The 27,901-nt window shown below is 39.7% G+C and overlaps 1 protein-coding gene across 1 annotated transcript in view; it reads right to left on the reverse strand.

Moving 5' to 3' along the window:
• PAXBP1 (PAX3 and PAX7 binding protein 1) overlaps window positions 1–27,901 on the reverse strand; it is a 33,755-nt gene that overhangs the window by 2,718 nt on the left and 3,136 nt on the right. The window contains exons 2-16 of the mRNA XM_077342571.1: window positions 27,174–27,302; window positions 25,750–25,926; window positions 24,652–24,873; window positions 24,067–24,170; window positions 20,947–21,167; window positions 19,678–19,867; window positions 13,567–13,690; window positions 12,345–12,444; window positions 11,502–11,617; window positions 10,229–10,428; window positions 9,023–9,167; window positions 8,808–8,929; window positions 2,065–2,141; window positions 1,880–1,946; window positions 527–673 (exon numbers count right to left, since the gene is read on the reverse strand). Of these exons, the coding sequence (XP_077198686.1) occupies window positions 527–673; window positions 1,880–1,946; window positions 2,065–2,141; window positions 8,808–8,929; window positions 9,023–9,167; window positions 10,229–10,428; window positions 11,502–11,617; window positions 12,345–12,444; window positions 13,567–13,690; window positions 19,678–19,867; window positions 20,947–21,167; window positions 24,067–24,170; window positions 24,652–24,873; window positions 25,750–25,926; window positions 27,174–27,302 (2,141 nt within the window). The remainder of the gene's footprint in view (window positions 1–526; window positions 674–1,879; window positions 1,947–2,064; window positions 2,142–8,807; window positions 8,930–9,022; window positions 9,168–10,228; window positions 10,429–11,501; window positions 11,618–12,344; window positions 12,445–13,566; window positions 13,691–19,677; window positions 19,868–20,946; window positions 21,168–24,066; window positions 24,171–24,651; window positions 24,874–25,749; window positions 25,927–27,173; window positions 27,303–27,901) is intronic.

The raw sequence follows: 27,901 nt of genomic DNA on the forward strand, positions 1-27,901 counted from the left end.
TTAGTTAGTGCAATGTACAAAACATACATCAACAAACTTTCTGTGGTAAATACATTACAAACTTAGATTCAAATGGGTAGCCATGTTGGTCTGAAGTAACACAATAAAATCAGAGTCCAGTAGCACCTTTAAGGCCAACAAAGATTTATTCAAGGCGTGAGCTTTCAAGTGCAAGCACTCTTCCTCTTCCATCTGAGGAAGAGTGCTTGCTCTCGAAAGCTCACACCTTGAATAAATCTTTGTTGGCCTTAAAGGTGCTACTGGACTCTGATTTTATTTTATTACATTACAAACTTATAATGTTTCAGATTTTTAATCCTTTCTCCAAGAAAAAGGAAAAGCACATATATTGTGTGGTACAGTGAAAGAAACTTCATGAGTGAATAAAAATTTCAACAAGATTTTGCCACGACTTTGTAACAGTTGCAGCACAGTGCCACTCAGTAATTTTCCATTCAGTGCTTTGCAACATGCTGAACAAGACTTTTTAAGATTACTGAATTATGAAAGTAATATGTTTACATACATGTTGAGCTTTCTTAATACTGTCATCTCCACACTCAGAATTCTGAAAAGCCATGAGGATATATCTGTTTAGCAGGCCATCTATTGACAGTTCTTGCAGAGTTTTGTTAGAAAGGATTCCATACCACTGCAGAAAGTTTCCCAGTAGCTAAGAACAAAGTTTAAAAAAATGAACATAAAGCAGAGTAATGAATCAATGTACACTTACTTCTCTTAACCTGACAATTTGAATCTATGGATATGGGATGCAGAAACTATTTCCATAAATAATTTACACCCCAAGTTGATCAAATATTGATATGTATATTTTCTCAAACTTGATGTGAAAAGGTCAGCTTACAGAAGTCCGAATTGGTTTTAAAACAAAAGACATTAAAACAAGCACTGAAAACTAGACCCCACTGATTTCGAGGGAAGTTAACAATGAGTTCAACTTATCCAGCTGAAATCAGTGACAACTAGTCTTAGTTAATACTTTTCTGACGTTGGGCCACTGCTGTTCCCTGAATTTCAGGCTACAGCACAAGCAAGGAAGTGAGAAAGCTCCATAGTAAACTGATTTCAGCCCATTGGCTTGCATCCCACAGACATGGGGGAAAGGGATTTCCATCCATGAAGTATATTTTGCCCCCCCCCCCCCCAATCTAAACTACCCTCTGAAGTACTGGTCTTGTTGGATAGGAGTACCTAGAAACAGTATGTGGAAGGAAAGCTGGAGAGGAGTATAGGTGAAAATCATGCTTCCCCTGCCAATCCTCCATATGAACCAAACCATAGTCTTAACATTGAGAGGAAGAGACAAGGAAGTTTCATTCCTTAAGTAGAGCTCTGCTTACAGATAGCAGAATCCAGTCTTTTAACAGAACTTTGAACGCTAGAGATATTTGCCATAAATCAAATCTTTTGGAAATTATACAGAACTGACTAAGATGCAAAATGATGTTTTTGAACAGTCAGCATTAAAATAACTGTCCATGTATAGGTGAACTGCAAGTGGCTTTTTGGACTCCAAAATTACAGTTTGCTGATGTAGAACTTTCTTGTCAGTGTTTAAAATTTAAACATTCAAAAATGAATTTCCTTTCATTTTATGAAGAGTTCACAAAATATCTACATACAATATTAACGTTTTTTTGAAAAGCCACTATTCTTTTTTATCACATCACATGTTACACTCTGGGCAGATAAGGTGTTCAGTCAATTTCATGGTGATCTAAAACTCAGAAGCAGTGATGTTCAGTCTGATAGCTTTCTTTCCCCTACAAACAATTTTCCTTCATATGAAGTCCATCAATTATTCTTATACCTGCCACAGTGTTACCTGGTTTAAAACTTAATTTCTTCACTAGCTTACCTTTACTGAAGACCAAAACTGTCTCTGGAAAAACAAATAAGGACCAGAGTTCTTGTTTTCTAAAACACTGAAAAATAAGAAATGTTTTGAGTAGCTCAGGAAATTACTGACATGATCCAGTACAAAGTTAACAGAATAATGCAATGTAATCCCAAGCATGTATGAGAAACAAAAAGCAAGCTTACTTTTTGGGATAAAGAGGCATAAATACATCATCATCCAGTGTTCTCCTCATTCTAAGCAACAGGGCTTTCAGTAACATCTGAAAGAATTCAAGTTTACATATGAATCTGAAGCAATACTGAAAATGAAGCATGCATCAGCACAAAATTCAGCCAAGCAATTTGAGTAGTTGTATGCAGAAAGTCCCAAGCTCAATACACCAGCATCTCCAGTTCAAGGGAACAGGTAATAGATTATGTGTAAGGTCCTCAAGGACTGCTGCTTTTCAAAGCAGATAACATAAGACTTTGACAGACAAATGCATTGACTTCGTATAAAGCAGTTTTTAGAATGTATTTAGAATGAGGATGTCACTTAATTTTAACTTTTTGGGTGTTTTCCATAAATTCAGATTAAATAAAAGGATGATATTGAAGTACACTTGTATTCAAATAGCCACTTTATATACAACATGCAACCTATCAATGATGCCCACTCTTTTAGATCACGTATAGCCTAACCTTCCTATTCTTCAGAAGCACCGAGCTGCCAATTGGCAATTCTGTAACTGTATTCAGGTCACAACAAGGTTTATTTATGACTGGAATGAACTAACATTGTTGCTGTACTAAGTACTTATTTAGCTCTTACTCTGCCCTGTACACAGAACAAAACTAATGGCTTTTGGATTTAAGAAGAATGGACAGTTAAGCATATTGGAAATCCCATCCCCAACCCAAAACTCTAAACCAGTGGTCCCCAACCTGCGGGCTGTGGCTCCCTCTCCCTGCCCCCCCCCCCGCAGTAAAAGCTTGTGGCCCGGGAAGCTTCTTACTGCGGGAGGGCGGGGAGAGGGAATCAGGGCCGGGCGCGGCCCGCAGGTGCGGCCTGATGCGTGGGTGCGGCCCGCGGGCGCGGCCGATGCGTGAGCGTGGCCCACGGGCCACGCCCCGTTGCCCTGCCGGTCCCCAACCTCAGAAAGGTTGGGGACCACTGCTCTAAACCATATTAATTCCTGATTAGATCGTTGGTGTGGGGAAGAATGAACTTCAACTTGCTAATATTTGGACATTATGAGCAAAATGGGTTAACCCCAGTTAGTACCTGGAAGAAAGAGTAGCAAGAAGAAAAGAAGAAGAGCTGAGTTTTTTATACCCTGCTTTTCACTACACAAAGGAGTCTCACAGTGGCTTACAAATACTTTCCCTTCCACTCCTCACAATAGACACCTGTGAGGTACGTGGGGCTGAGAACTCTAAGAGAATTGCTCTGCAAGAACAGCTGTTGAGAACTGTGACTAGTCCAAGGTCACCCAGTTGGCTGCATGTGGAGGAGTCGGGATTCAAACTCGGTTCTCCAGATTAATAGTCAGCTACTCTTAACTAGAGGTGGGCATGAACCTGGAAAATGGAAGCTCGTTGGATTTGTGGGTTCTCACAGGTCGGAGGGATGTCTCAAATCCTGAACTTGCACAGTCCCTTCCATGTTCACAAACCTTTGTGTTCACTTGAGTTCGTTAACTGTTTAGCTGTTTCCTGGGGTGCTATACATGTGAAATTCACTGTGGAGGCCCCTGACTATATCACCTCATTGTGGACATGGCTTCTGGGTCTTGTCCAGTGTCCACCCTTCTCCACTTTGGCCCTGGGAAGTGATCATCCATCCACCTATCTTCCGATGTCATAGTATTGTTTTGTTAAGTTTTTCCCCTCAAAGTTGCTCCCATTCCTCTAGCATTATTTTTGGCCGAAATTCTGCATCCAGGATGTCATAGTTTTAGACAGGAGCAAGGTTTCCTAGGGACTTAATGAATGATGACTGAAATGGGCATTGGGAGCCCCCATGGGGGCCAAGTGGTGCCCACACATATGACCATGAGGGTCCACAAGCTCCCAACATGCTCCTGTGCTCAGACTTTCCCCCCTATATCTACCAACCTAACCAACTTTCTACCTACCTACCTAACCAACTATCTATCTGCCCACCTAACACCACCATCTATCCATCTGTCTAACAGCTGCTGAACACAACTATCTATGAGCACTGGGCTCAGGGAATATGGTGACAGCTACTGCACATCCTGGCCCCTCCAAGCTTGTGGACCCTCTTGGTTACCCCCCACTCAAAATGCAGGCCCTCTGGATTCATCATGCAGAGGACACAGTGGCCCCCACTCCCCAAGAGTCATTGCAATGAATTCCAGGGTATGATTGGCAGCCGGGTAGCCAAGCAAAGGCAGGGATGCCTAACCATCTCCAGGTGCCAAGGTATGGCCAGGTATGTTTTTGGACTCTCCCTCCTGTGGGAGAGGGCAGCCATGACTCAATCCAAACACTACCCCTGCCACTTCCACTGCCCCTCCATGCAGCATCTCCAGAAGTTTAATCCCCAATAACAAAGGTTGCAAGCCATCGTTCATGGACATTTGTGGCCAAACCTAACATTGCAGCCTACAGCTCCACTCTCCTGTCCCAACATTCTACATTGAATGTGACCACTCTAGACTTATTTTTCCATCTGGAGTGTTTGTGGGGAAGAATGCTTTTCCCATCAAAAGCCTTCTGTGAGGCACCCTGGATTTCATGGGAGGAAGCACTGCTCCTTAACAGGGCAGTGGTTCTACTCCTCGCTGTTAATTCCACTTGGATTGTGACCACACGGGCAGATGACTAAGTATTAGTCTCTGTCTGGATCACCATGGCCACCTGCCAATGCTATCTGCACCTGCCCATTCAGACAGGTTGGCAGCTGCAAGAATATGCGGCACCTCTAGTGGAGGCTCTGTCCATGCTGAGTCCCAAGCGCTGATGGGTCAACGTCCCGTGTCCCCAAATGGTGACATTTTGAGCCCCAAAATTGATCTGTTCCCATAAGCCTCCAACCCTTCACCCAATCTGTGAAAAAACAGAAGACCAAGGCATTCTGAAGGCCAGAGAACATGACAGGCAGTCACAAGGGAATGTGGAGTAGATCATAGGACAATGCAAGAAGAGACCTGTAAGGATACCCCTTGGCAGGTGGCAACTGAAGACTTATTTCTAAGGAATTTATGTAGAAGAAGACATTGGACTTCAACATAAGGTGGCATGGCAAAAGACAGAAATTCAGAAGTATTTGGCATGGGGTCCTGAAGAGAGGGGAAGTATGACAAGAGAAAGAATGTAAACTTGGCCCATGGTGTGGGAGTTGTTGGGGGACTATCCCACTGGATGGGGATCTATGGACCAGTTGTCATCATGGTAATCCCAGCTCTCAATGGCAATTGTTCAACGCCCATGGAAATGGGCAAGAGAACAGGATGCTGTGGTCAACATGTCCTTCAGTCTTCACTGCATAGGTCAACAGGTGGGCACTTGTGCAAGGGGAGATTAATAGACAGAAATACCAACTCTTCCATCATGGACGGGTCCAGTCATGAGTGCCATGGGCTAATTATGTCTCCCATATTGGAGAACATATGTTTGCTCAGAACAGTAGTAGAAGATTCACAGTAGAGCCGAAAAATCAGGCCACGTGGTGGCATTTTGTGACCAGTACTCCAAGGGATTACAATGGGGTGATTTGGGGGACTGTCCAAGGTATGCCATGACCATGACTTCGGTGGAGTCCTCCTTGATAGCTGCCGCAGGCTGACTCATGTCAGCCACCTCTCATGAGACTACCGAGGACCAGTATTGTCCCTCCCTGATGTTGGAACAATCTTGTTCAACAGAGGACGGCTGGGAAGAGGAACTTTCTGCCTCCACCAAGCCCTCAGCTTCCCCCTCATGCTGGATGCCGGGCCCTCCAACTTATAGCCTGGAGTCACACAAGGCCTGCACCTCCCCAAAGAGTTCATCCCCCCAGGCAGACATTTCAGAATTGCGAAAAGCAATGCTTCCTTTTATGCGTGGGTCACAGATGAAAGCAAGCCTAAACTCCTTCTTCCCTTACACAGGATGCAGGGAGATCTTGACACCGCTCTACCACCTATGCACCAAGGACTGCACCCGTGGCAGGCGATCTGTTGAAGGACTCAGCATGGTGGCCAGTGCTCGATCGAGACCACGGATGAGGGGAATCACCTGTCCCAAATTAGCTGTATGAGCAGTGAGGACCTCGATGGTGTTCTGGAAAGGATTAAGGGTATGGGCCATATGGGTAAGAGTCAGCCACCCGGAGGAGCTTATGTTCAACTCCTCTTCACCATACATTATGGGATTCAAGAATATTACATTGTTACGTGTGGAAAGGCCACAACATCCTGCACAATGAGTCTCTGCTCAACCAGTCACCGAATCATCAAATGTGTGGAATTTCATCCAAGTGGACATGTCCTGGAGTAACATGCTCTGGGGCACCCATCTCTGCCTGCCTGACACACAGTCTCCGGGCAGACCGGGTGCTGAGGGAGAAGTGCATGGCAAGTTGACAAGTCTCCAAAAGTTATCACATCCACAAAGTGGCATCATCTCACATGGGCTTCACCATATTCCCCTAACCAAAAGCCTCCTTGACTACAAGATGCAAAATGTTAGACATACACAATGCTTCCCATCTTGACATGACGAACAGCACACATATTTGTGCCCGCATCTGTGATGACTTAGCCCCAGTACACCACCCCACTTCCCAGCCACTTGTTCAAGCTGTCCTCAATAACTGCAGCTATACTTCTTGAGGTGTGTGCCTCATCCATCCCTTGAGCATGCAAAGGGAACAACTTGTATCCCAGAGGAAGGACACTGCCCCCATTCACAGGAATCTTGCTGGGAATTGCTGGCAGTGTGAGCTGAGAACTACTCGGGCTGTCACCAGTGAGCGGTGAGGGAAAGGTAGCCATGCTGCTGGCAGCTCCACAAGTCAGCCATGAAATGCACAATATACTCTTTGGCTTTGGATAGCTCAGCCTTTCTTTTTTTTCTTTTTTTATCACCAGATTTACCATGTACTGGTACATGGAGTCTGTGAAACCCTCTGTCCTCCACTAAAGAGAGGGGCACCATCTCCCCAATGAGCCTAGTTATGGCGGCTGTGCCCTGTCCCTCTTCCTCGGCGTGATCACAGTCTCCATAGAGAAAACCACTGTCATTAATGCCAACTGTACATCCTGTTGTGACCAAACTTCCCCGATGGGACGAATCATCTACCATTTGGACAGTCCCCAATAAGGCCTGGCCATTAACACTCAACAACTGAACAGTGCGAGCTTCCTTGAGGGACGGTGACATCTCCACATATTGTTTGTGAGGAGAGGGGGTCAGTATTTTGCTCCCAGTGGGATTGGTCTCTGCTTCATAGAGAGAACAGTGGGGTGGATACACTGCCGGTGCTGGCAGAGAGTGGAGGAAGGGTGGCTTGGGTCTGTCCCATGGCGCATGTAGGCCTTGCAAATCCTGCACTCCACAATGCAAGGATCAATGGGGATCATTTGAAAGTGGTCCAAAAGATCTAGCTGAAGCTTGGTACCTAATTTGGAACTGCGAGCCGATCTAAGAACTGTGAATGAGTTCCTTGAGGATGGGCCCAAGGGCGTGTTTGAGGCAGATGCAGGCATGGTGGCTTTTGACATGGAGACCAAACTATCTCAGATTCAGAGTGTTGGGGGAAAAAACCCAGGATTTATCCATGGTCTTCGGCAGCACCCAGACTAGATGCAATGCAATGAATGAAACCACAGCCAAGGAGGGAACACCCTGCCTGCACACATGCGCACGCACACACACACCAAGTGAAGGGAAAACCTGAAATAGTGTTTCCCCAAACAAAAGTAAAGTAGAAATCTGATTTGTGGGAGATCCTTTGCCCCACTCTAAGAGAAAAAAATTAGAAGAGTTAAGGCAGAAGAGATTCAAAAGGAAAATTCTTAAAGAACACCATGGTGGAAAAAAATTGTTTTCCCCTGCTCCCAGACAGAATAGTTCAACAACAGAAAATAAAAGATGTTTGCCTGCAGCCAGTGGAAAAGTCTCACCAGTGCCACAGGCACAGCAAGGCTCCAATTAAAAGCCAATCGGGCACCAAATGGGGGAGGGGGCTTTGAATACCAGCCAAAGACCCACAAGTAAGGCTGAAGGTGGTCCTTCTCTCTAGAACCACTCTATGTAGCCCACAAAATTCTCTCCCTCCAAATAGCAACGCACCTCTCTCTCTGCCACCCAGTCCCACCGAGAGCAAAAGGACACAACGCTCTCTCATGTAACCTCAGGGACTATAGGCATTCCCATTAAAAACTCTTGGCTAATTAGGATGCCAATCAAGCTAAATGGGTAATCACTGGAATAGCCACGGAAACCAAAAGGCAACCCTCCCAAGCCCCATCTATGGCAGAAGAGATATTTTTGCACAATTCATGCAGTCAGCATGCATGCGCTGAGGAAGCTCCGCCTCCGTAAAAGCCCGCAAACGCATACAAACCCGTATATGGTTGTGTGCGGTCATCAGGGGTGTGGCCATACAAGCCTGGTTTGTGAGCCACAAACTACCCAATTTCGTGGGTTCACGAAGAACTACTACCCAATTTCGTGGGTTCACGAAGAACTATGGGTTGGCTCATGCCCATCTCTACTCTTAGCCATTATACCACACTGGTTCTCAGGAAATCCATGGTTGCTACACAAAGGCAGGCAATGGCCAACAACCTCTGAATATCTCTTTCCTTGAAAACCCTATAGCACCACTCTATGTCACCTGCGATTTAATGGCATTTACAAAAATGTAAGAACTGTGTACAAAAATACAGCAACAATGAACAACAATTTTGAACAAAATAAGCAACAATTTTTACCTGTGTGTTTTTGTTCTCTGCATGTATCACAGAAGGATACCCATTTATTAGTTTCTGGGTAATGATTACCATTCTAGACGTTTGTGTTGTAGAAAAGGGATCCCATATATTTTCAGCAAGTACTAATGAAAATAAATGCAATATTCAGGGTTAGATATTATGTTTTGATTGTTGTAATGTATTTCTTTGCGGAAAACTGTATGTTTATGAAGTACCTGTTAGTTTAGGCAGAACCACCCTTTCCACAATTGTAGGCAACAGTGAAACATCAGCATCATCTTTCTCCTGTTCATGTTCTTCACATCCATAAAACAGCAAGGACTCAAACCATAACATGCTTTCAAAATCCTGGCAATTGTCCTATTAAGACACACATTGATGACAATTGGGTGTTACACTTCCAACAAATCCACCAGCTGTGTGCAGTCTGCAACTCTTATGTCAAACAACAGTATATATCAGCTGTAGGCCTCACTGTCATAATGTACTTGTGCAGCAACAATACAGGGTATTTTATGAAGTTGCACTGGCATCAAAGTTGGTATGTTTTATTCTATCACCTATTTGTTATTTCACTAGCACTTGGGAAACAGATTACAAAAACAATTGTTATTTAATGATGCAATATCCTTTCTTCTAAGACTAAAATGCTAGTTTTTGTGGCCAAGACTATTTTCAAAATTCTGTAGTATGCTTCAAGAGACATACAGTGATATTTTATTTTTAGCTTTTCTCATCCTCCAAGAAAATATATATATTAAATGTTAAAAACATCTAACTGTTATTGTAAGTGTCCTTGAATCATGCAGAAAGGTAGGATAAAAATGTTTTAGTACATAACACCTGCCTCTCAAATCCCCATCTAACCCTCACAGTAACCTGGAAGGCATGATAAGCCATGAGAGACTGCATGATCTGATGTAACTCAGTAAACATCATGGCAGGGGTATGGGTTTGTACCTGGGCTTCTTCTGTCATAATCTGGCACAATGATTCTGGGTCTAATGGTGCAATGCTTACTAAGAAAGAACTCAAGTCACAAATGATATCGCAGGCTAATCTAAAAAAAAAAACAACGATACAGAATACCAGTGGATTTAGGATCACTTCATATGGTTCACCTTGTTAAACAAAATGAACACACTGCTAACTGCTATACTATTATGTCTGCACTCAGCTCTGAGAAAGGACCTCCTCCAATTTCCAAGTAATGCTGCCAAGACCAAACAGGTGAGAAGCAGCAACTGGGTATCATTCCATCATGCTTAAATCCAGCTACATTCATGAAGTCCTTTTCTTCTTCTTGCACATTTTAACTTTTAAAAGCACAAGAATTATAACCTAAATGTCAGTTTGTTTGCATGTATTGAAAAGCAATATACAAATGTCATAAACCTGTACACATTCTAGTACTCTCTCACCTCCAAAGGGTTCCAAGTAAGTAACTGAAGTCTTATTAAAGGATTAAGCAGCTTCGGAAGACAAAGGCCAATGTATGCATCCTTGTAAGAAGAGAGATACTTGGAACGCCAGGCTTCAAACTGGAACTTAATGCAGTCAATGGAGTAAAAGTTTTCTAACACATCTTCAAAAACTTTGCTGGACTCCTTCAAAATGCGATCTAGGATGATAATGTTTTGTTATGTAAGAAACAAATTCACTATTTGGGTAGAATGTTCATTGTCAGAATTAAAAAGAACAGCATAATCAAGCTTCTAAGCCAAAACGTAAACAGGTTTACACCTATACCACTGAAATATTTCTTAATATTCAGGCATATTTATATTAAGACCCAACAAGTTTATTATTACTTCACAAGCTGGTTTTATAGCTACTGTTGCTGCAAGCCTGAGATATGACTTTTGGCTTCAGTATAACAACCTCTGAGACACAGCCACATAGAAATAATGCCATGGCACAAGCAGCTTGTGGAGGAGCTTCCTCACTGAACAAAGCTAATGTATTTAATAAACTTGCTTCTATAACAGCCCTTGAAAGCATCATACAAGATTATACACAATAAAAGGGAAGGGTTTCTTTTTCTTCAACCACTTAGACCAAAGTGCTCATAACCAGAGAACAAAGAATACCGGTAGAACAATAATCCAGTCCAGTAAACCTTGTTTGCACTATTGCTGAAGGAGAATGGTAACTGCACTTTAATTTCTTTGGAGCACAGGACAATGTAAGAGCCAGATAACAGGAGCAATAATAATCTTTAATAATCTGGGCCCAATTCAGGATGCTGATATGGAACTTTAAAGCCCTTTATAGATTGGGGCCCATATACCTGAAGAGCTGCCTTCTCACACACAAACCCATCCAAACACTTCAGACATCTTCAGAGGCCCTGTTTGAAGTGCCTCAGCCATCTGAAGCCTTCTCAGTTGTGGCACCAAAACTTTCTATTCACGTAGATTCATCTGTCCCCCACATCTGCTGTTTCTGCCAGCATGGGAAGACTTAAAAAAAAACACGTTTGGTGCTCCCGAAATCTAGTTAGCTTCCATTCTGTACATTTCTATGTGTTCATATCATAGCAATTGTGTTTTAAATGCTTTATGTATATTTGAATTTCTAAATGTCTGAAATATTTTAATGTTTTCTTGGAATGTTCAATACCTTAGTAATCCTGAATTGGGTGAAAAGAGGGCAGGGAAGTGTTCTAAATAAACAACACGTGAAGAATCTAACCTCGCTCCATATTGAAGTTTGTAGTATCTGTTGAAGTTTCTTCATCATCACTAGAAAGGCCTTCAAGGTGATCAGTCATCTTCCCAGACTGTTCTCTAGCAACTCTGCGACGAGCTCTGTTAGCAAGGATAGAACGTGTTGGTCCTTCTTCAGAGTACCAGACATCTAACAATGCACCCTTCCCACACCATAAAGGGATAATTGCTAATATTTCCCTTTCCCTCATTACTACATTGGGAAATGAATGAAACTGAACTGAAGCTTTCTGGAATTAGAGAATGCAATAAGTATCAGCGCTAGAGCTCCTCAATATTATACGACTTTCTGTGTGAGCCTGGGAACACCTTTTGTATTACTGAGCTCAGTAGCCATCTTCCATCCACGGTAACAGCTTCATTATGCTGAACTATGCAAGATCCAAACACTGCTCTGGAGGCCAACTCATATTTTTAAGATGTGCATTTATCAATAAATATGTACTATTTTCACCACACATTTACATCATACACAGAATGGGATCCTGCAAACCTTCAGTGGGAGGAGCAGGACAGTCTATGATATGGGAGGAGTAATTTCATTTTTGACCCTTTTCCTGACAGCCATCTGATCTACATGGCTATTATTAGGCCTGGTGGATACCTTGGTCCTGGTAATATATTTTCTGGGATAGGAAAGAATTATTTGCAGGGCAATCCTGTGATCCTTGTGCCTGCAGTTCATGGGATTCAATCCAGAAACACTATTTATTTTATTTGGTTCTTAGATTTTTATACAGCCCTCCCATATGGCCCAAATAGAACAGTTAAACGCTACCCACTACCAACATAGGAAGCCACAAGTCACCTTCTAGCCTCTCTTTCAGCAGTTCGCCTTTTTACATGCTCTTGGTACAGGGCTCTGTCTCGTCCAAAAGAGTCAAGATTTGGTGCCATCAGTGCTTTATCTGTAAGTATACAAATCCTGAAATTAGGAATTTTTCATGATGTACCACAACAAAGCATAATCACGACAGTATTGAGTCTTTTATTTAAAAAGCAATTTTGACACATCTTGAATGCACCCTAAATTCAGTTGACAATTCTATCCCTCCCTCTGCCCCTATTTGAAGTGGTGGAGGTGGCTGAATTGCCTTTTTAAAAGATTTCACATTTTCATCACCACATGCAGACTAAATTAAAAAAGGTAAAGCCAATATAATCTTAGAATTTAGTACTTCAGTAAATAGCAAATAGTTAAATCTGATTTACAACATGAAAAAACCATGTTCGTATTAGGAAAAAAAAACATTAGTGTACAACATTTGTAAAAGGAAAGGTCAGAAGGAGAAAGACAGCCCTTCAGCAGATCTAGAATAGATTGGATCTCTGTACCTAGTGACTGATACTGATGAATAATAGAAACTAACAGTCTTTCAGTTGGTGTTAGACAATTAGTATCAGAATAGAATAACTAAATATTGTCCCACACTTAATCTAGAAAGCAACAAAATCTGGACAAGGGTAAGGTTTACCTAATATCTGTCACCCTGAAAGAAAACATAAGCTTTCCCAGGAAATTTTATATACTCACTTTTAATGTATCTTTCACATAATTTTTATAAATTCGTCCTAGCAAAATTGTATAACGTATATGAGAAACAAAAATGTTAGCACAAAATTTTATTTTCCTGGTCTGGGGTTTAATGTAAAGAACTGCAAACTATATCCTTAATGCCCCAGCAATATCTAAACACAGTACCACTGAAATTTTAAAAATTCTAGCAGAATAACCTTCAGTTTTCAATTCTGAACATTCTGTAAAATAGTTGAATGAGTGGGTTGAAGACAGTAGGTAGTTGCACACACATTTAATATGTAAAAGTGCTGAAGTATAATACTACAGCTTTTAATTACCACAAGCCAGAGGACAGTAAAGGCAGTTTAAGAGTTTGAGCTAAGATTATTTAACTGAATTTGTTTCTATCAGGTTTAAACTAAACATCCTTTGTAGTTTCACTTTAAATTACAACTGAACTAAGTAAACAAGGTTGTTTAATGAATAATAAAAACCTTCAAGATGGACTGACTTGAATGGCTTGAAAACTCCGAAGATTCATCTTTAATATCATCTTGTCGTCTTTGGACAAGGCGGGAAGCTCGCTGTTTGTACAGCTGGTGCATTGATGACTCGAGCTCGTTAATCAGGGGCACCTGTAAAAATATAATACTCCATAATAAAAAAATCTTCATGCGCTTAATTGTTTGGGATGCCATACAATTCCAATGTGTACTGCTGTACTTTTAGAAGAGTAACTTTTTGCTCATGGCTATATTTTTAACAATTGCTATTTAGCTCAAGAAAAAAACGAGGGGGGGAAATGACAGAGAAGCTGAAAAACATATAAGCATGCCTATAAATCCACAAAGTCACAAGCCCACAGTAAAATTTACTAGCCTGCATACTAACATATTGGTATTTATCAATTGTGACACCTGGTGCAGTTGAAAACAAGAAAACAGTCCTTTTTCTTACTGAACTTCCAGGAATTTGGACAACCTCAACAACTTATTTAATAAAATCAGGCAGATAATCAGGAAGGGCTGGATCCTACAAACCCCAAGCATTGCAGGTCTTTCCTACCTCCTTCCAGCAGCCTCTGATCCCCCCCCCAGATGTTAAGCAGCCACAGAAGCCACAGATCACCTCCTCTATTACGTCCCCCCAAGAAGCTTAAGTTCTAGACAGCAAAACTTGAAAACTCCCCAGCCTCAAAGAGGTCAAAGTGGCCTCAACCAGGGCCTTTTTGGCTCTGGACCTAGTCTCATGGAATGCTCTGCCTAATGAGATCAGGGCTCTGTGGAACCTTAGACAGTTCTACAGGGCCTGTAAGACAGGAGCTGCTCTGCCAGGCCTATGGCTGAGGCCAAGAAATAAGATCAAAATTCTGCCTTCCTAAAACACCCAACACACTATCACCTACCACCAATGATTAATAAATGCACCTTATACTCCCCCTTCTCTCTAAAGAGAAAGAGGCAGCCTGTCTGAAATTGTGGGATTCAATTTTAAGGCTAATAACTTTAGGATTTGTAAATGATTTTACAGTTTTATGTGATATTTATAAATATAAATGGTTGTGAGGTGTCCTAAACACCCTAGGTAAGTGAGGAGGGGAATTGCCCTTCCTGATGGATTTAACAGTGACAGAAAAGGTTCTGTTGGTAGATGATTGAAGTAGGGGTGATTTTGCCCAATTCTACCCTCCAGAATCCTATGCTCCATAGCATTTTGTTTAGGCTACTACAGCCTCTGTCTTTTTGAGGGGGGAGGGGGGCATGGAAGAAATCTTCATGAATGCTTCCAGTTTATATTATTCAATCCTGAGGTCAGTCATGTTCACAGATGAGTCTTAGCATAATTTTGGTCAAATAACCTGGCTTTAAACAATAAGTCAGATTTATTTGGAAGTTGGTATGCTCAGGGTTGCACCTGAAAGTTAGCATTATCATGTCATTATCTAGAACTCTACGTGACAAATGCAAAAAAACAAAAACCCAAACAGTCAAATCTTGTTTTTAAATTACTGAGTGTGATTCGAAATTCAATCTGTGGAGGAAGTGTTTAACATTTATGTCTGCAAGCATAAGTTTTTAAACAAGGTAAAAAAATGAAATGGAATCTGGAGGCACGTTCAGTGATTTGATATTTTGTACTCTTGTGTATTTCCCAGCAACCAAAACACTCTGGATTTACTTTTCAGTGATGCTACAAGGACTATACATTCCATGTGGTAAGTTGCTATATACAACATACATCTCCAATATACATCTCAGTGCAGGCTGGATCCAGCCGATCGGAAAACACCATCAGTTCCTTTTTCTTCTACCATCACAGTTCTGTGGCCAATTCTAAACATCTTTTAGTTGAAATGTTGACTATTACACTAACAATAAAGCATTCTGTACTATAGGAGGGATTTCCTGATAACCGTAACATTTCATGAAGCTATGGTAATTAACAACCCTTTAATACACAAGAATCAAAACACCTGAAACAAGATTTAAAAGGTAGACATGGAAGGCAAAATGATCACTTAATTCATATGCAGGTTTTCTAAGAGAAAATAATAAAAAGTTCACATTAAAGAATTAATAATATTTATTTATTTAATTTATTTATTTTTATATACCAGCCTCCCCGAAATATATTATAAATGTATTTTTTATGGACAGAAGGAACAATTTTATGATTGCAGCATTTTATTCGAGACATTTAATTTTTAAAAAAGGAAAGGCAAATATTATGTAAGGTTTTTTTTAAATCTAGTCTTCTGAATCAATGGCTGACCATATTCTCTAATACGTTCAGTAGTTGGGAAGATGTAGACAGGGAACTTAGATTTACAGTAATTCTTGGAGTAATCACAAGCATGATAAAAAAACCCCTTAAACAACATTTTACCTATTTGTGTTATTCTACATTTCAAACTAAACTAAAAACTAACCACAGCCCCATGACCTCAACCTCCCAGACATGCATTACACATGACCCTCTGCTACGCAGAACAGAAATTATCCTTCTCAAAATAGCAATCTAATCATGTATTTATTTCCATTGCCAGATACTGAAGTGAGGGGCTGACAATCAACAAACATGGCAAAAGAATGCAATAAGAGGTGGGCAGTAACTTCACAAACAGTAGCATCCTATGAAATAAGCAACTTTATGTGCTTCATACAATCCACACAAGCCTTCCAATACCACTGTCATAGAACACTCTTAACAGGCAAACACATTTTGAAAGTGATGGTGAACCCTAGTTGTAGCTACAGCATCACCTCACCATGGAAGACATAGTTCATTGTGTTCCCCCATTTCTTGGAAGAAAGTCCCAAGATTCTGCTGGGCAGGACATTAAATCCAAAGTCCCTATCATGCAGATGATCATGCTGATTAAGCTCATACTGTTGTTTCATTAACAGAACTCTGTTGCCATAGAAGAGAAACAGGATAGCCTGACAAAGGCCTGATAGCACTTTGTTCACAGTTCAGTTAATTATTAAATTATACTTATGTACAGTCCTAACAACAACCGTCCATTAAGAGATGTGGCAACTAATTTGGTTGGTGTTCTTATCTTTTCATTAGAGAATGGATTTCAAGAATCTTGTTTAATTTTAAAGTGCTATTTGGATTTGGAATTTTATCTTCTGATATCTTTTAAGATGTTCTTACAGCTGAATATTAAGTTATTTATCTGTAAAATTCTATATTTTACATTTTAATTATATTGTATTTATATAAGATACTGCTTAGCACAGAATGTGTTTAGAATAATGTTCAAGTTATTGGGTTTTTTAAAAAAAATACTTGCTAGAGAAAGATTTAATTGTCAGTTTAATTGATTGACAGTTTATGTATTAAAACCTGTCCTTCCTCATGCATCTGTAGGGCTGCAAGTTAAGAACACAACTGCATATTTTGAGAGGCTATTCTGGTTCATTTTATTTTACTATTTCATTGGATAGGGAATTAAATTAAAAACAAGTTCTAAACAGGAGTATATATATTTAGCTATCGGTTACTAAAGGAAAAGTGTAAACTACTTACCAAAGAGAATTTTATATTAAGGATTTATACCCGTTTTATCAATATGCTGTAATATATTGGCATATATGAATTAAGTAATGGTTCTTTTATTAGTTCAGAGTTCTACTCAAATTGACTGTTGGCACTCAAAAAGTATGCCTATAGCTCTGTCATCCACAGACCCATCCTTCATGTTAGGCCAATGCAAACATCACCACTGCTCAATGCTAAGCTTGTTCTGATAGATCACCTAGTCAGGAAAGTGATGAGGGAATTTCATCCTCTCCAAGTGATCTCTATCTTGGCAATCATTTTTTCACTAACCATAGATAGCAGCAAACCAGTTTGCAATTAGAAGTGATTTGGCAAACTAAAATTGTGCTGTGATTACTGAAAATGCTGCTGCATAAATACCAGAAGTAGATATGTAAAATTTCCAGAGTTTTCCTCCCAGGCATGGAAGAAAAAAGATGGAAATGTTGGGAAATGCATTACTGCTTAACATAAAATGCATAATTTATAACTCAACATATAAAATTGCAGTATTTGACATCATTATGGAAGAATAAATGTCTTGGTTTTCTATAAGAAAAACACCGCAAACAGCTGCTATGCTATCATAGCACAAGTATTGTTAAATTTCTGCTATCTAAGAGGTTTGAAAAAAATAAAAGCAGAAAACAAATTATGTAGTAAAGAAAAAGTAGTATTATTTGGACAGAAACTGTCATAGATTCACAGTACGTAGAACTGATATTAAGCTAAAAGTTATATTACTGAATACACTAGACTCTTTAGTAACATATTATCATTAAGCCTATTACAGCATATTATTTTCTCCAGTGCTCCCCAAAATATCCCAGTCTTTCCACTGGAAAAACCGAGGAAGTCCTTGGAAAGACATGGGAGGAAAAACACTCTCCCTCAAATATTTCTGTGATTTCCCCTAAGCCCTCAAATTTCTAAACAAAGGCTATCATCCTAAACATATTTGTTGTTGTTATGTGCGAAGTCGTGTCCGACCCATCGCGACCCCATGGACAATGATCCTCCAGGCCTATAAATATAAACATATTTATGATGGATTAAATGTCACTGCACTCAGGGGATTTACTTCTGAGCATACATTTGCAGGATTACACTAACTGTTCTGAAACATGAATATAAATATAATAAAATAAAACTGAAACGGGGAGTTGGGAAGAGAGAGGAGGCATGTCCCATGTGCCTATGGAATGCATCACAGTCCCTAAGGATTATTAGGTGACTGAGTTATACTGCCAATAGAGTGGGCCTACTCAAGTCAAAACCTCTTCCATTTCACTGTTGCTTGAAGTGTTACAGAACCTTTAATGAAGGCTAACTGCCTTTCAGCCGTACTCTAGCGCGCAACACATTTTTTTCTTTCCAACTACACCTAACTTGCATATCCAAGTGCACAGAATATTTTAAGTCTAATTTAGATATTTCCTTTTTCCAGATTACTCTGCATCTAAACTGTTTGTTTAGAGGAAAATATATTGTTAAATAGCATAATTCATAAATATCCATGGCCATATTTTTTCCAGGTCAATTTTGTTCCTATTCTAATTCAGTTTTATTTTTAAAAATTAAAACAAGTAATTGATTGGATTCTATAACCCAAAAGCAAAAGATAATCATAGACACTGAACCTTTTAACTTCCTCTTCCTAGCAGAGTTGAGACCTCTGAAAACATGATGCTGAGAGTTGGGAAACCTTGTGGACAACAGTACAATTACGGAATTCAGAGAAAATTGGGCAAAATCACTCCCACCTTTCTCTTACTTCAGAGTAAGTAATTCCTGTTCCAGCAGGAATTCCACTGGCAGTATGGCAAGTAGACAAGAGTTTCACTCAATTCCCACTGCAACCCCTCCCGGTGTCCCAAGGGATTTTATCTATAAGACTTTCATGACTCCCAGCAACATTTCATAGGAATCTTCATTCAGTATTTAGTTTCACAATATGTTGTTCATTCACATCTCTATATATCTTTTAAATTACCAAATACCAATCAACTGTGCAGGGAAAGGACAGAATGGCCTGAAATATAGCACAGCAGTGCATCAGAAGTGTAAAATTTTAGAACAGAAGACTCCTCCAAAAGATGACATCTGATGGCCAATAAATTGTGTTTTGTTTTGTTTTTTTGGTGGTCCATAATCTTGCCATTGAAACAGCCCGGGATCCAAACATGAGATGGGAATTAATTTAAATATATATATCATTTGTAAGCACTGATTTCCTGTGTTTCTTTTGTTTGTTTTAAAAATAATGAATAGATGTGGAGTTAGTGTTGTCCATATCATCTTTTTCTCTGAACACCTATACTGCAAAATGCAAATTAAAAAACAAGAAAAACAGTTGTCTGTGTACCACAGTGGTTTTCAGGGACAGAGAAGTAACTAAATATTAGAAAGCTAGCATCACAACCTTAATATTCTGCTGTATTCCTTCCTGGGACAGGGAATGTTTTAAAACCAAACCTTCAAATAGGTGCTGAGTGTTTCATGGGCATGGATAAGAGAACATGAGCACAGACTAAACTTCATTACTGAAAAGGATGAATAAAATTTGCATTCTTACCTTTTCATTGAAACACTCAAGCAAGTCTTGGACATACCCTCGCATTTCTTGCAGAAATTTATACCGTTCAGCAATACCCCCAGAAGACCCTTCCAGTCTTTCAATTGTCTTGATAGAGTCATCTCGGCTTTCCTGATGCTTCTCATGTTGTTGCTGATTTGCTTTCTGAAATTCTTTCATTGAGTCCAACCTAAAGGTCAATGGACATATACACTTACATCCAAAAACCTATTATATTATTTCTCCTTCATCAAACTTTCAGAATAGCAAAACAATACAAATACCAGATGTAACACGAACATTTTGAAGCAGTATTTACTATGTCAAAAAGAAGCTAGCCTATCCCAAAAGCTGTGCCGCTCAACACCCTTATACACAGTGAATTGCCTCTAAGACAGAATACATAAGTTCCACATCTTTACCTTCATACTGTTGCTGCTTTCACTCACAACCCATGCTCGTAATATCCAAAATTCCTTGAAACATGTGCCATGGATGCACACACAAAAAGATGCTTTCATTTCTTAAATTGCCCAATAGCCACATATGGCACATCTTTTAGTTTAAGTGGCCTGCTGTAGATACCAGGTATCATTAATCTCCTCTGTATCTTTTGTGCCACTAGCTAGGATGCCAGCTTGATACTGTACATTCTTAACGATCTCCAGAAAAGGCACAGTGACTTCTGAAAGGGCAATTTCGTGGAGCTCATAATTAAGTTTGTTAACCTCAAATGGTTAGTCATAGATTTTTACTAATTGAACTCACTTCCCCTTACAAAAAGACAGACATCTACAAAGGGGAAGGGAAGCTACTATTCATAATATGCACAAACATGTGCTCAGTTAATACTACATGCTTTGGCCATCCAATGAATATACTACAACTTTAAAATACCACATTAAATCTCATGCTTAAAGTGTTTACTTATTCTAAAAAGACCAATTTATAATTCTTATAAAAATACCGTGTGGTAAGCTAAACTTCACTGTACTTTCAGTTCCTTGGCTATAAAATTATTTTTCAGTGTCCAGAAGATGCATCAATCTTCAACAAGATCAAATTGGCACATTTAAGGTTCGCTTCCAGAGAAATAATCCAAATAGTCTTTTTGAATATAGCTTGTTATCTTCTCACTTTTTTTTAATAATGATGATCCAGTCAGTACGCATCCATCGATGAATTCTGCATCTGGCCCCCAGACTAAAGATGCCTGAGGACAGAAACCTAGAGGACAGGTCTAAGTTTTAAAAAGTTAGTCTGTCCTACCTGTCTTTAAGCTGTTTCTTTACCAAATCAATAGAAACAGGTGTCATCTCGTTACTGGGAGTTTTGAAAGGAATTGTATTATCTGTTTTTTGAGACTTTGTCTCCAAAGATCCATAAGCAGCATATGTGTAAGGAATGCCATAAGAAGAACCATAAGGCATTGCCTGGTAGGTATTGTGGTAATACAGGTTGTTCACTTCAGCAGGCTGACTTGCTTGAACCTACAGGAACCAAATATACAAATATGTAATAGGTATGATCCTGGTACATACATTATATAACCTGAAACAATTTGTCACAAGCTAATTCAATCTTGTATTTATTAGAATGAAAAAAGCTTTATCCAAGGTATAAGCTTTTGTGTGCATGCAAATGTCCTCAGATATGATGAAATGGAAGTTACTAGTCCATACATTTAGGCAGAGGGTGAGCAATAAATTAGCATATAACATAATTAAGTTGTTTAACAAATTTAAGCACCAAACAGGAATAAGAAGCTTAGTTTATATGGTTATCATTTCTTTGGGTTTAATACCAGGGGAGAACATAGTGAAGGAAATAAGTATTTCAAAATTAGAGACTGATGGGCAGATGTATCCTCAATTGTGGAATGCTGAAAATAATTATCTGATACCCCAATAATTATCTGATACCTCAACACTACACAGTTAACGCTATATCTGCCCATCAATCGCCCATTTTAAACCTCCTGAATAAAACATGTCTTAAAACGCGCCACTGGACTCAAACTTTGTTCAGCTGCTTCAGAGCTACACAGCTACCCACCTGAATTGCATTTTTAGTTACCTATAAAGTTTTACTAAGCCAATCATTTCCTTTCTGTACATGTAAATACATGCCAAGAAAGGTAGCAATTCAATGCATTTTTCAGCATTTTGCTTTAAAGCATATAACTTTAAAATATATAAGCAAAAATGTATGCAGAACCTGCTTTTTCAGTTATATGTATATCCCTGGAGTTAGAGCCTATGACTTTCTTCAGAGCAAGGCTTTTTTATTGAAGAGAGTCATAGGATTGACATGCCACAACAAATATGAGGTGGAATATGTTGAATGAATAGAAACTGATAGATACCATCTTTCTCCTAAAATGGCCACTAGGGGAACAGTATAGTACCTCCAGGCAAATGAATTTGGATCCCACACACAAAAATAAAAAATTTCTCAATAATATTAACCTCTAGTCTCAGACAAGCTTATAAAAATCTAATCATCATAATCATCCAGACTGGCAATATACCTCATTGATGTGTCAACTAGCCCACAATAACAACAGATGGTGTCACAAACTCAATACATCCAACAATGATATCATAATATGATATCAAACTTTGCACCATAGGGAAAATCCTGTCTCCCAATTAATAGGTTTAAATACTGGAAGGTTTTTATTTCATTTGGCATACCCCCCAATACCAATTAGGTCAGGCGATGGAATGGTGAGTAGGCAAATCAAGGGATGTAAAGTGTTGTTATGTCTTTATGTGTTTAACTGAATTATTTCATTGTTTTAATATGTTTTAATATTTTTGTTTATTGACTTGTGAACACGGATCAGTTGCAAAGGTAGTATTAAAATATTTTAAATAAACAAAATTTGTTTATAAAAGCAAAAAATAATTATCCATCTTTCAGTGCTCATTAAAACCAAATATCCATTGATTGCTTGTTCACCATTCCACAACTTGACATTTAAAAAAATAGCCTTCTATTTATCAGTATATAACTCAGCATATATAGATGTATTTATTTCAATTCTGATTTATGAGGCCTTAATCATTATTGCATTATATTACTGTATATTCAATAGAAAAGCAGTCACCAAAAGATAATGTAGATTTCTATACAATTAGGAGTGTCCCATGATATGCAGCAAATGATTACTTAGTAAACTAACCAAATGAATAACTCTAACAATGGCCTGAGAACTGTGCTCCAAGGGATACAGAATGTTAAGAGCAATTGAGAGGCAGAGGATCTTTTTAAAATATAGAGATGGGAAACTTGGTATGCTCAAACCTATGAGTACTTACAGAATCCAGGAAGGAAAGGATATGACTGATGTGCTTATGAGGGTATACGCGCATGTAAGATTTCAAATCACGCCTCTCATCTATTTCTCTGTCCTCCTAGAAGCAGCAGAAATGGTCACACAGTGACCATTGGGTTTGATAATAATATGCCTCAGGGCATACGTAGCGGGGCAAATTTCCCAGTCATATTTCTTTTAGCCATTCCTCAGATTCCAAAATCCTCCAGGCAGTTCTTCCCTTGACATTGATCCAGAAACTGCAATTAGTCTAGAATGCAGAACAACTCCTTACTTGGACACCATGGAGAAGCCACATCCAGCCTGCCTTGAGGCAGCTGCACTGGCTCCCAGCTGAATTCCAAATCTGTTAAAAGATATGGATGTTGACCTTCAGGGCCATACATGGTCAAAGACCAACATACCTGAGTGCTTGGCTGACTATATCTCCCAAAGGACCCTAAGATCATCCAATAGGAATTATTTAGTGATCCCTGGCCCAAAAGTACACATAGCTTCAACCAGGGCCGAGGCCTTTTCTGTCCTGGTCTCAACCTGGTGGAATGAGCTCCTGGAAGAACTGAGGGACCTGATGTAATTCATTTGATTGGGGCCAATGAACATCAGACAACTTGATTAAATAGTGTCCAGGTTCCCTATATACCCCCTCCCCGAATTAAACCTAGACGTTCTCACTGATCTAATCTACCTATACAGCAGTTTGACTGTTTTTAGATTATTATAAATGTTAATAATTGTTTATAACTTTATTGTATGTTTTTATGCTCATGCTGGAAGCCGCCCCAAGCCAGCAATGCTGGGAAGGGAGGGGTGGGATATAAATTTTAAAAAATTTAAAGTAAAATACAGTGATAGTTTCAATGCCATAGTCATCTGCTAGAAGTCCCTGGGGGTGTGAGGTGAGTAGGTAGTGCTTTTTATGCCAAAGTATCCAGCTCAACCCTCCAAAAATGTCCAGCTGCCAATTCTTGTTACACTTTCTCTTTGACACTGGAAGAATGACCGCAGTTAGAGACTGACTACAATTTTAAAATGATTTCAATACATGCCTGAGGTATATTAATGCCTTTACGTATCTGTTCTTGCTCCCACCGACTCAGTTCTTCATCCTGTTCTCCAGCAACTAGAGCTTCATCATCACTTCCCTCGATACCTGTTCACAAACACCAAATGAAAAGAAATAAAAAAACACACTGAACACTGAAAAGCATGAAGTTAGAAGACAGCATTTAAATCTGTATTGTCTTGGCAAAGGCAGCTAATATATGGCTCCTTTCACTCATTTTCAGAAAGAAGTTTCAACTTGGGAAGAGACTGATACCCATGATTGTGCAACTGTGTTAAGGGATGCTGAAGTTAAGCTATGTTTACATTATCAGTGTAAGGGCTTGAATCATTAATGCATACAACAGCAGGAGACTCAGCAACCTAGAGAGATCCCCCCCCCCATTTTTGCCTTAAAAATGTTGTTTATGCTATATCAAAAAGTGCCTCTGAAACTCCTATGCTCTCTAGAGGCAATTTTATTCTACATAAATAAGAAGCCTTAATAACCACATCATCATTTGAAATTTATGGCAAATTTCCTACTAATCCAATAATAATAATAATAATAATAATAATAATAATAATACCTATTTCCTCTGCGATCTTCTGCCTCTGAGACTTCTCTTTCACTGAAAAGACTATCCTCCTTTTCTCATCATCATCTTCATCATCACTGGCATCATTTTCATCTTCTCTAACAAGGCGCCCTTTCCCAGGATCATTATCAAGGGGTAAGAAGTCCCCAAGCTCACGAGCCATTTGGCGCTTTTTCCTAGCAGCATGAATAAAAGCAGCATCTGGGATTTCTCCTGGAGAGAAAAATAATGCATTTTAAATGCTGCCACTGATATCCAGCCCATATATTTATAGTAGTATAACTGTAATAATCACTGCATGTCATCTACTAAGAATATATGGTAAAGTGAATACAGTTATCACACTCATAGTAGCACTCATATCAGTAACTATTCTTAAGGTAACGCATAACACATTTTAAACAGAATTATATTGCTGCCACATTTGACTTTTCCACATCATCAAGCTTACTTGTAACTGTTATAATACTGTAATAAAACTGTTATAATAAGGCTACTGCAGGACTAAAGATTCCAATGTATTATGAAAACAGTAACTACAAAGTTGGGTTTTATGATATAACTAGTATCAAAGGCCATTTTAAAAATGGGCTTTGAAAGGGGTGGCAGGCAGGAGGGCGTGAGAGGGTGGCTACGGCTTCCTTTGGGCCGCAAAGCGGGCTAAAGGGAGTGGAAAGCTCCCCCTCTGCCGGCGGCGACAGGGCTTTGAGGCCTGCAGGGAAGCTGCAAACTCCCCCCCTCTGGCTCCCTCCCAGCAGGAGCGTAGTACCTGCAGGCCCCAAATCCCTGTCGCTCTCCTCGTGGGCTACAATGGAGGCCACTGCCACAAGGCTTATAGCAGGCAAGGAGGGAGGGTGGGAGCTGGAGGGCCAATCAGGGTGGACCTGGAAGACCGGAGGATGTTTCCCAAATATAAAAGGGAGCAAAATAGTGTTAAGGATGATGATAATGATGACTAGAAACCAGACATTTAAAGTTCTTTAAAAGGAAGACTAACAGAGATTACTTTGCTCTTAGAATTTGAAGAAAATATGGTTACATGGAATTAGACAAGTATTACCAATATTACTTTTATTATAATATACTAACCTGGACGTAGAACGTTCAAAGAAGACAAAGCACTTGAGAAAGCTCCTGCAGTTTTTGGTTTTTCTTCTTCCTTCTCACTTTCAACTTCCATCTCCTCTTCTCCTTGTTCACTATTTGCAGTCCCATCTTCTTGAATTGTATCTTTCGTTTGTCCTGTTTTGTCGACAGACTGTTCAGCTGTAACACAAGCCTATATATTTAACTGTCCTTTTGGGAGAAGTTACTTTTAACAGGATTTTAAAACCCCCTAAAAACATGCATTAGAAACAGCTAAAATAAAATATAATTGGTTACATCCAGACTGTTTTTTCATTCAGTTTAAGGTGGCATCATTTCAAGAAAGCAATGTTCAAATCATTGAACATTTCAAACCACTGAAATATTACTGAACTGAAACCCTTTGAAAATTCCACAAAGCACATTAGTTACACAGTGCTCTAAACCAGTGGTCCCCAACCTTTTCGAGGCTGGGGACCGGCAGCAGCAGGGAGGACAATTGCTCGGCCGCGCACGTCGTGCATGCGCGGCCCTGCTTCCCTCTCCCCCCCCCTCCCGCAGTAAGAAGCTTCCTGGGCCGCAAGCTTGCGGCCCAGAAAGTTTTTTACTGCGGGGGGGGGTGCGGGGAGAGGGAGCCGCAGCCCGGTGCCAGGGCCTTCTCGGCCCGGCGGTTGGGGACCACTATTCTAAACTAAAAACATGCTTGATGAAACTTATTAGCAATTATGCATCTAAAGGAACACAGAGAAAATAATTCCTAGAAATCCCTCATTAGAAATTTTTAACAGTTGATACTGAGCCTATACTTCCTGGTAACAACTCTGGAAGTTGAGATAATCACAGTCAGCATAAATATACAAGGGGGCATGCAAAGAAAAGAAATCCCTTTCCCTACATGACCCTGCTTTCCCCCCTACTTCTCTACCTCCCACCTGTTTTCCCTCTCATCACGTTTGATTCTGTTATCTTACCTCCCCACACTGGTTGTCACTTTTCTTTCCTATTACTCCTTTTTTCACAGCCCCAAACCCAGTTCCTTCTTCCAATGCAATATTATGCAGATAGGAAGTGAAGTTGGTTCCTCCTTTCATTCAGTTCCCAGAATTAATGGTGTAGTCCTATTTAATACAAGGCTACACTATAATGAAAAATCTAGCTTTCAGTCCTCCGGCTATAGAACCTGTTTTATGCTGGAAAAGTCTCCCCTGGCTTTGGCCCATGGAAAGATTCTCTCTTTCCTTGCACTCTCAGCATTCCAGGTGTCTGGAAGAGACAGTCAGCACTGCAAAATTGGACAAATGAAATAACAGAATATGGAGGTAGTGCAAAAAGGGAAGCAGAGACAAAAGCAGGAATGAGAAGACAGCCACCTTTCCCATAACTGTGTGTTAGATTTATGAAACAAAATTAGAGTTTTATAAAGTTACCATCGGCTGAAGAATTAGATTCTACTTTTATCTTAGATTTTTCAAGATCTTCTTTATATTCTCTTTTAAGCAACTTTACTATCTTTTTGCTGTAACTTGATTTCTTCACTTTAAAGACTTCTTCAGCTTCTTTAAAAGAAAAATAAAGACAAATGAGATAAATTATAAACTGATCAAAGAGACAATGGAATATCTTTTTCAGCTATACAAAATTTCAGTTTTCAGGCCATAATTGTATCATACAGTGGCTCACATCAAACAAGATTGACGGCTCCCAGGCTCACCCACCTATCAAAAAGTTGAGGTATCCAAGGGAAGAGAAATTGAAGGAAGAGAGAGATCAGTCTAATCATGTCTGACAACAGGCTAGCTTTCCCTTTCCTCTGGTGCTTTTTTTTCTGCCATAGGGTACTATCTCCTAAGGTCCTAGTGTGGGCAGAGACTAGTGTGATCTTCTTCAATCCCTGGGCAAGTAACAAACTCAGAGAATATGATATATCAAATTAACAGGTGAATCTGCTTTATCAGCAGTGGTTCTGGAAAACTGACCTGTGCTACTTTCTGCAACAGCAGCTAAACCATTCAACAGCAGAACTCTGACTAAGTCACTTACTGACCACAATAAGGTAACAAGCCTATGAAGGTTCCAATAAGCCCTGAAAAGTAACGAGAGGAATAGTGCTCCATGATTCAGTGCCTCCTTACAACATTCTTCTAGACTTTAATCT

This window comes from Paroedura picta, chromosome 6 (genome assembly GCF_049243985.1).
Source record: "Paroedura picta isolate Pp20150507F chromosome 6, Ppicta_v3.0, whole genome shotgun sequence".
NCBI classification, from domain to species: Eukaryota; Metazoa; Chordata; class Lepidosauria; order Squamata; family Gekkonidae; genus Paroedura; species Paroedura picta.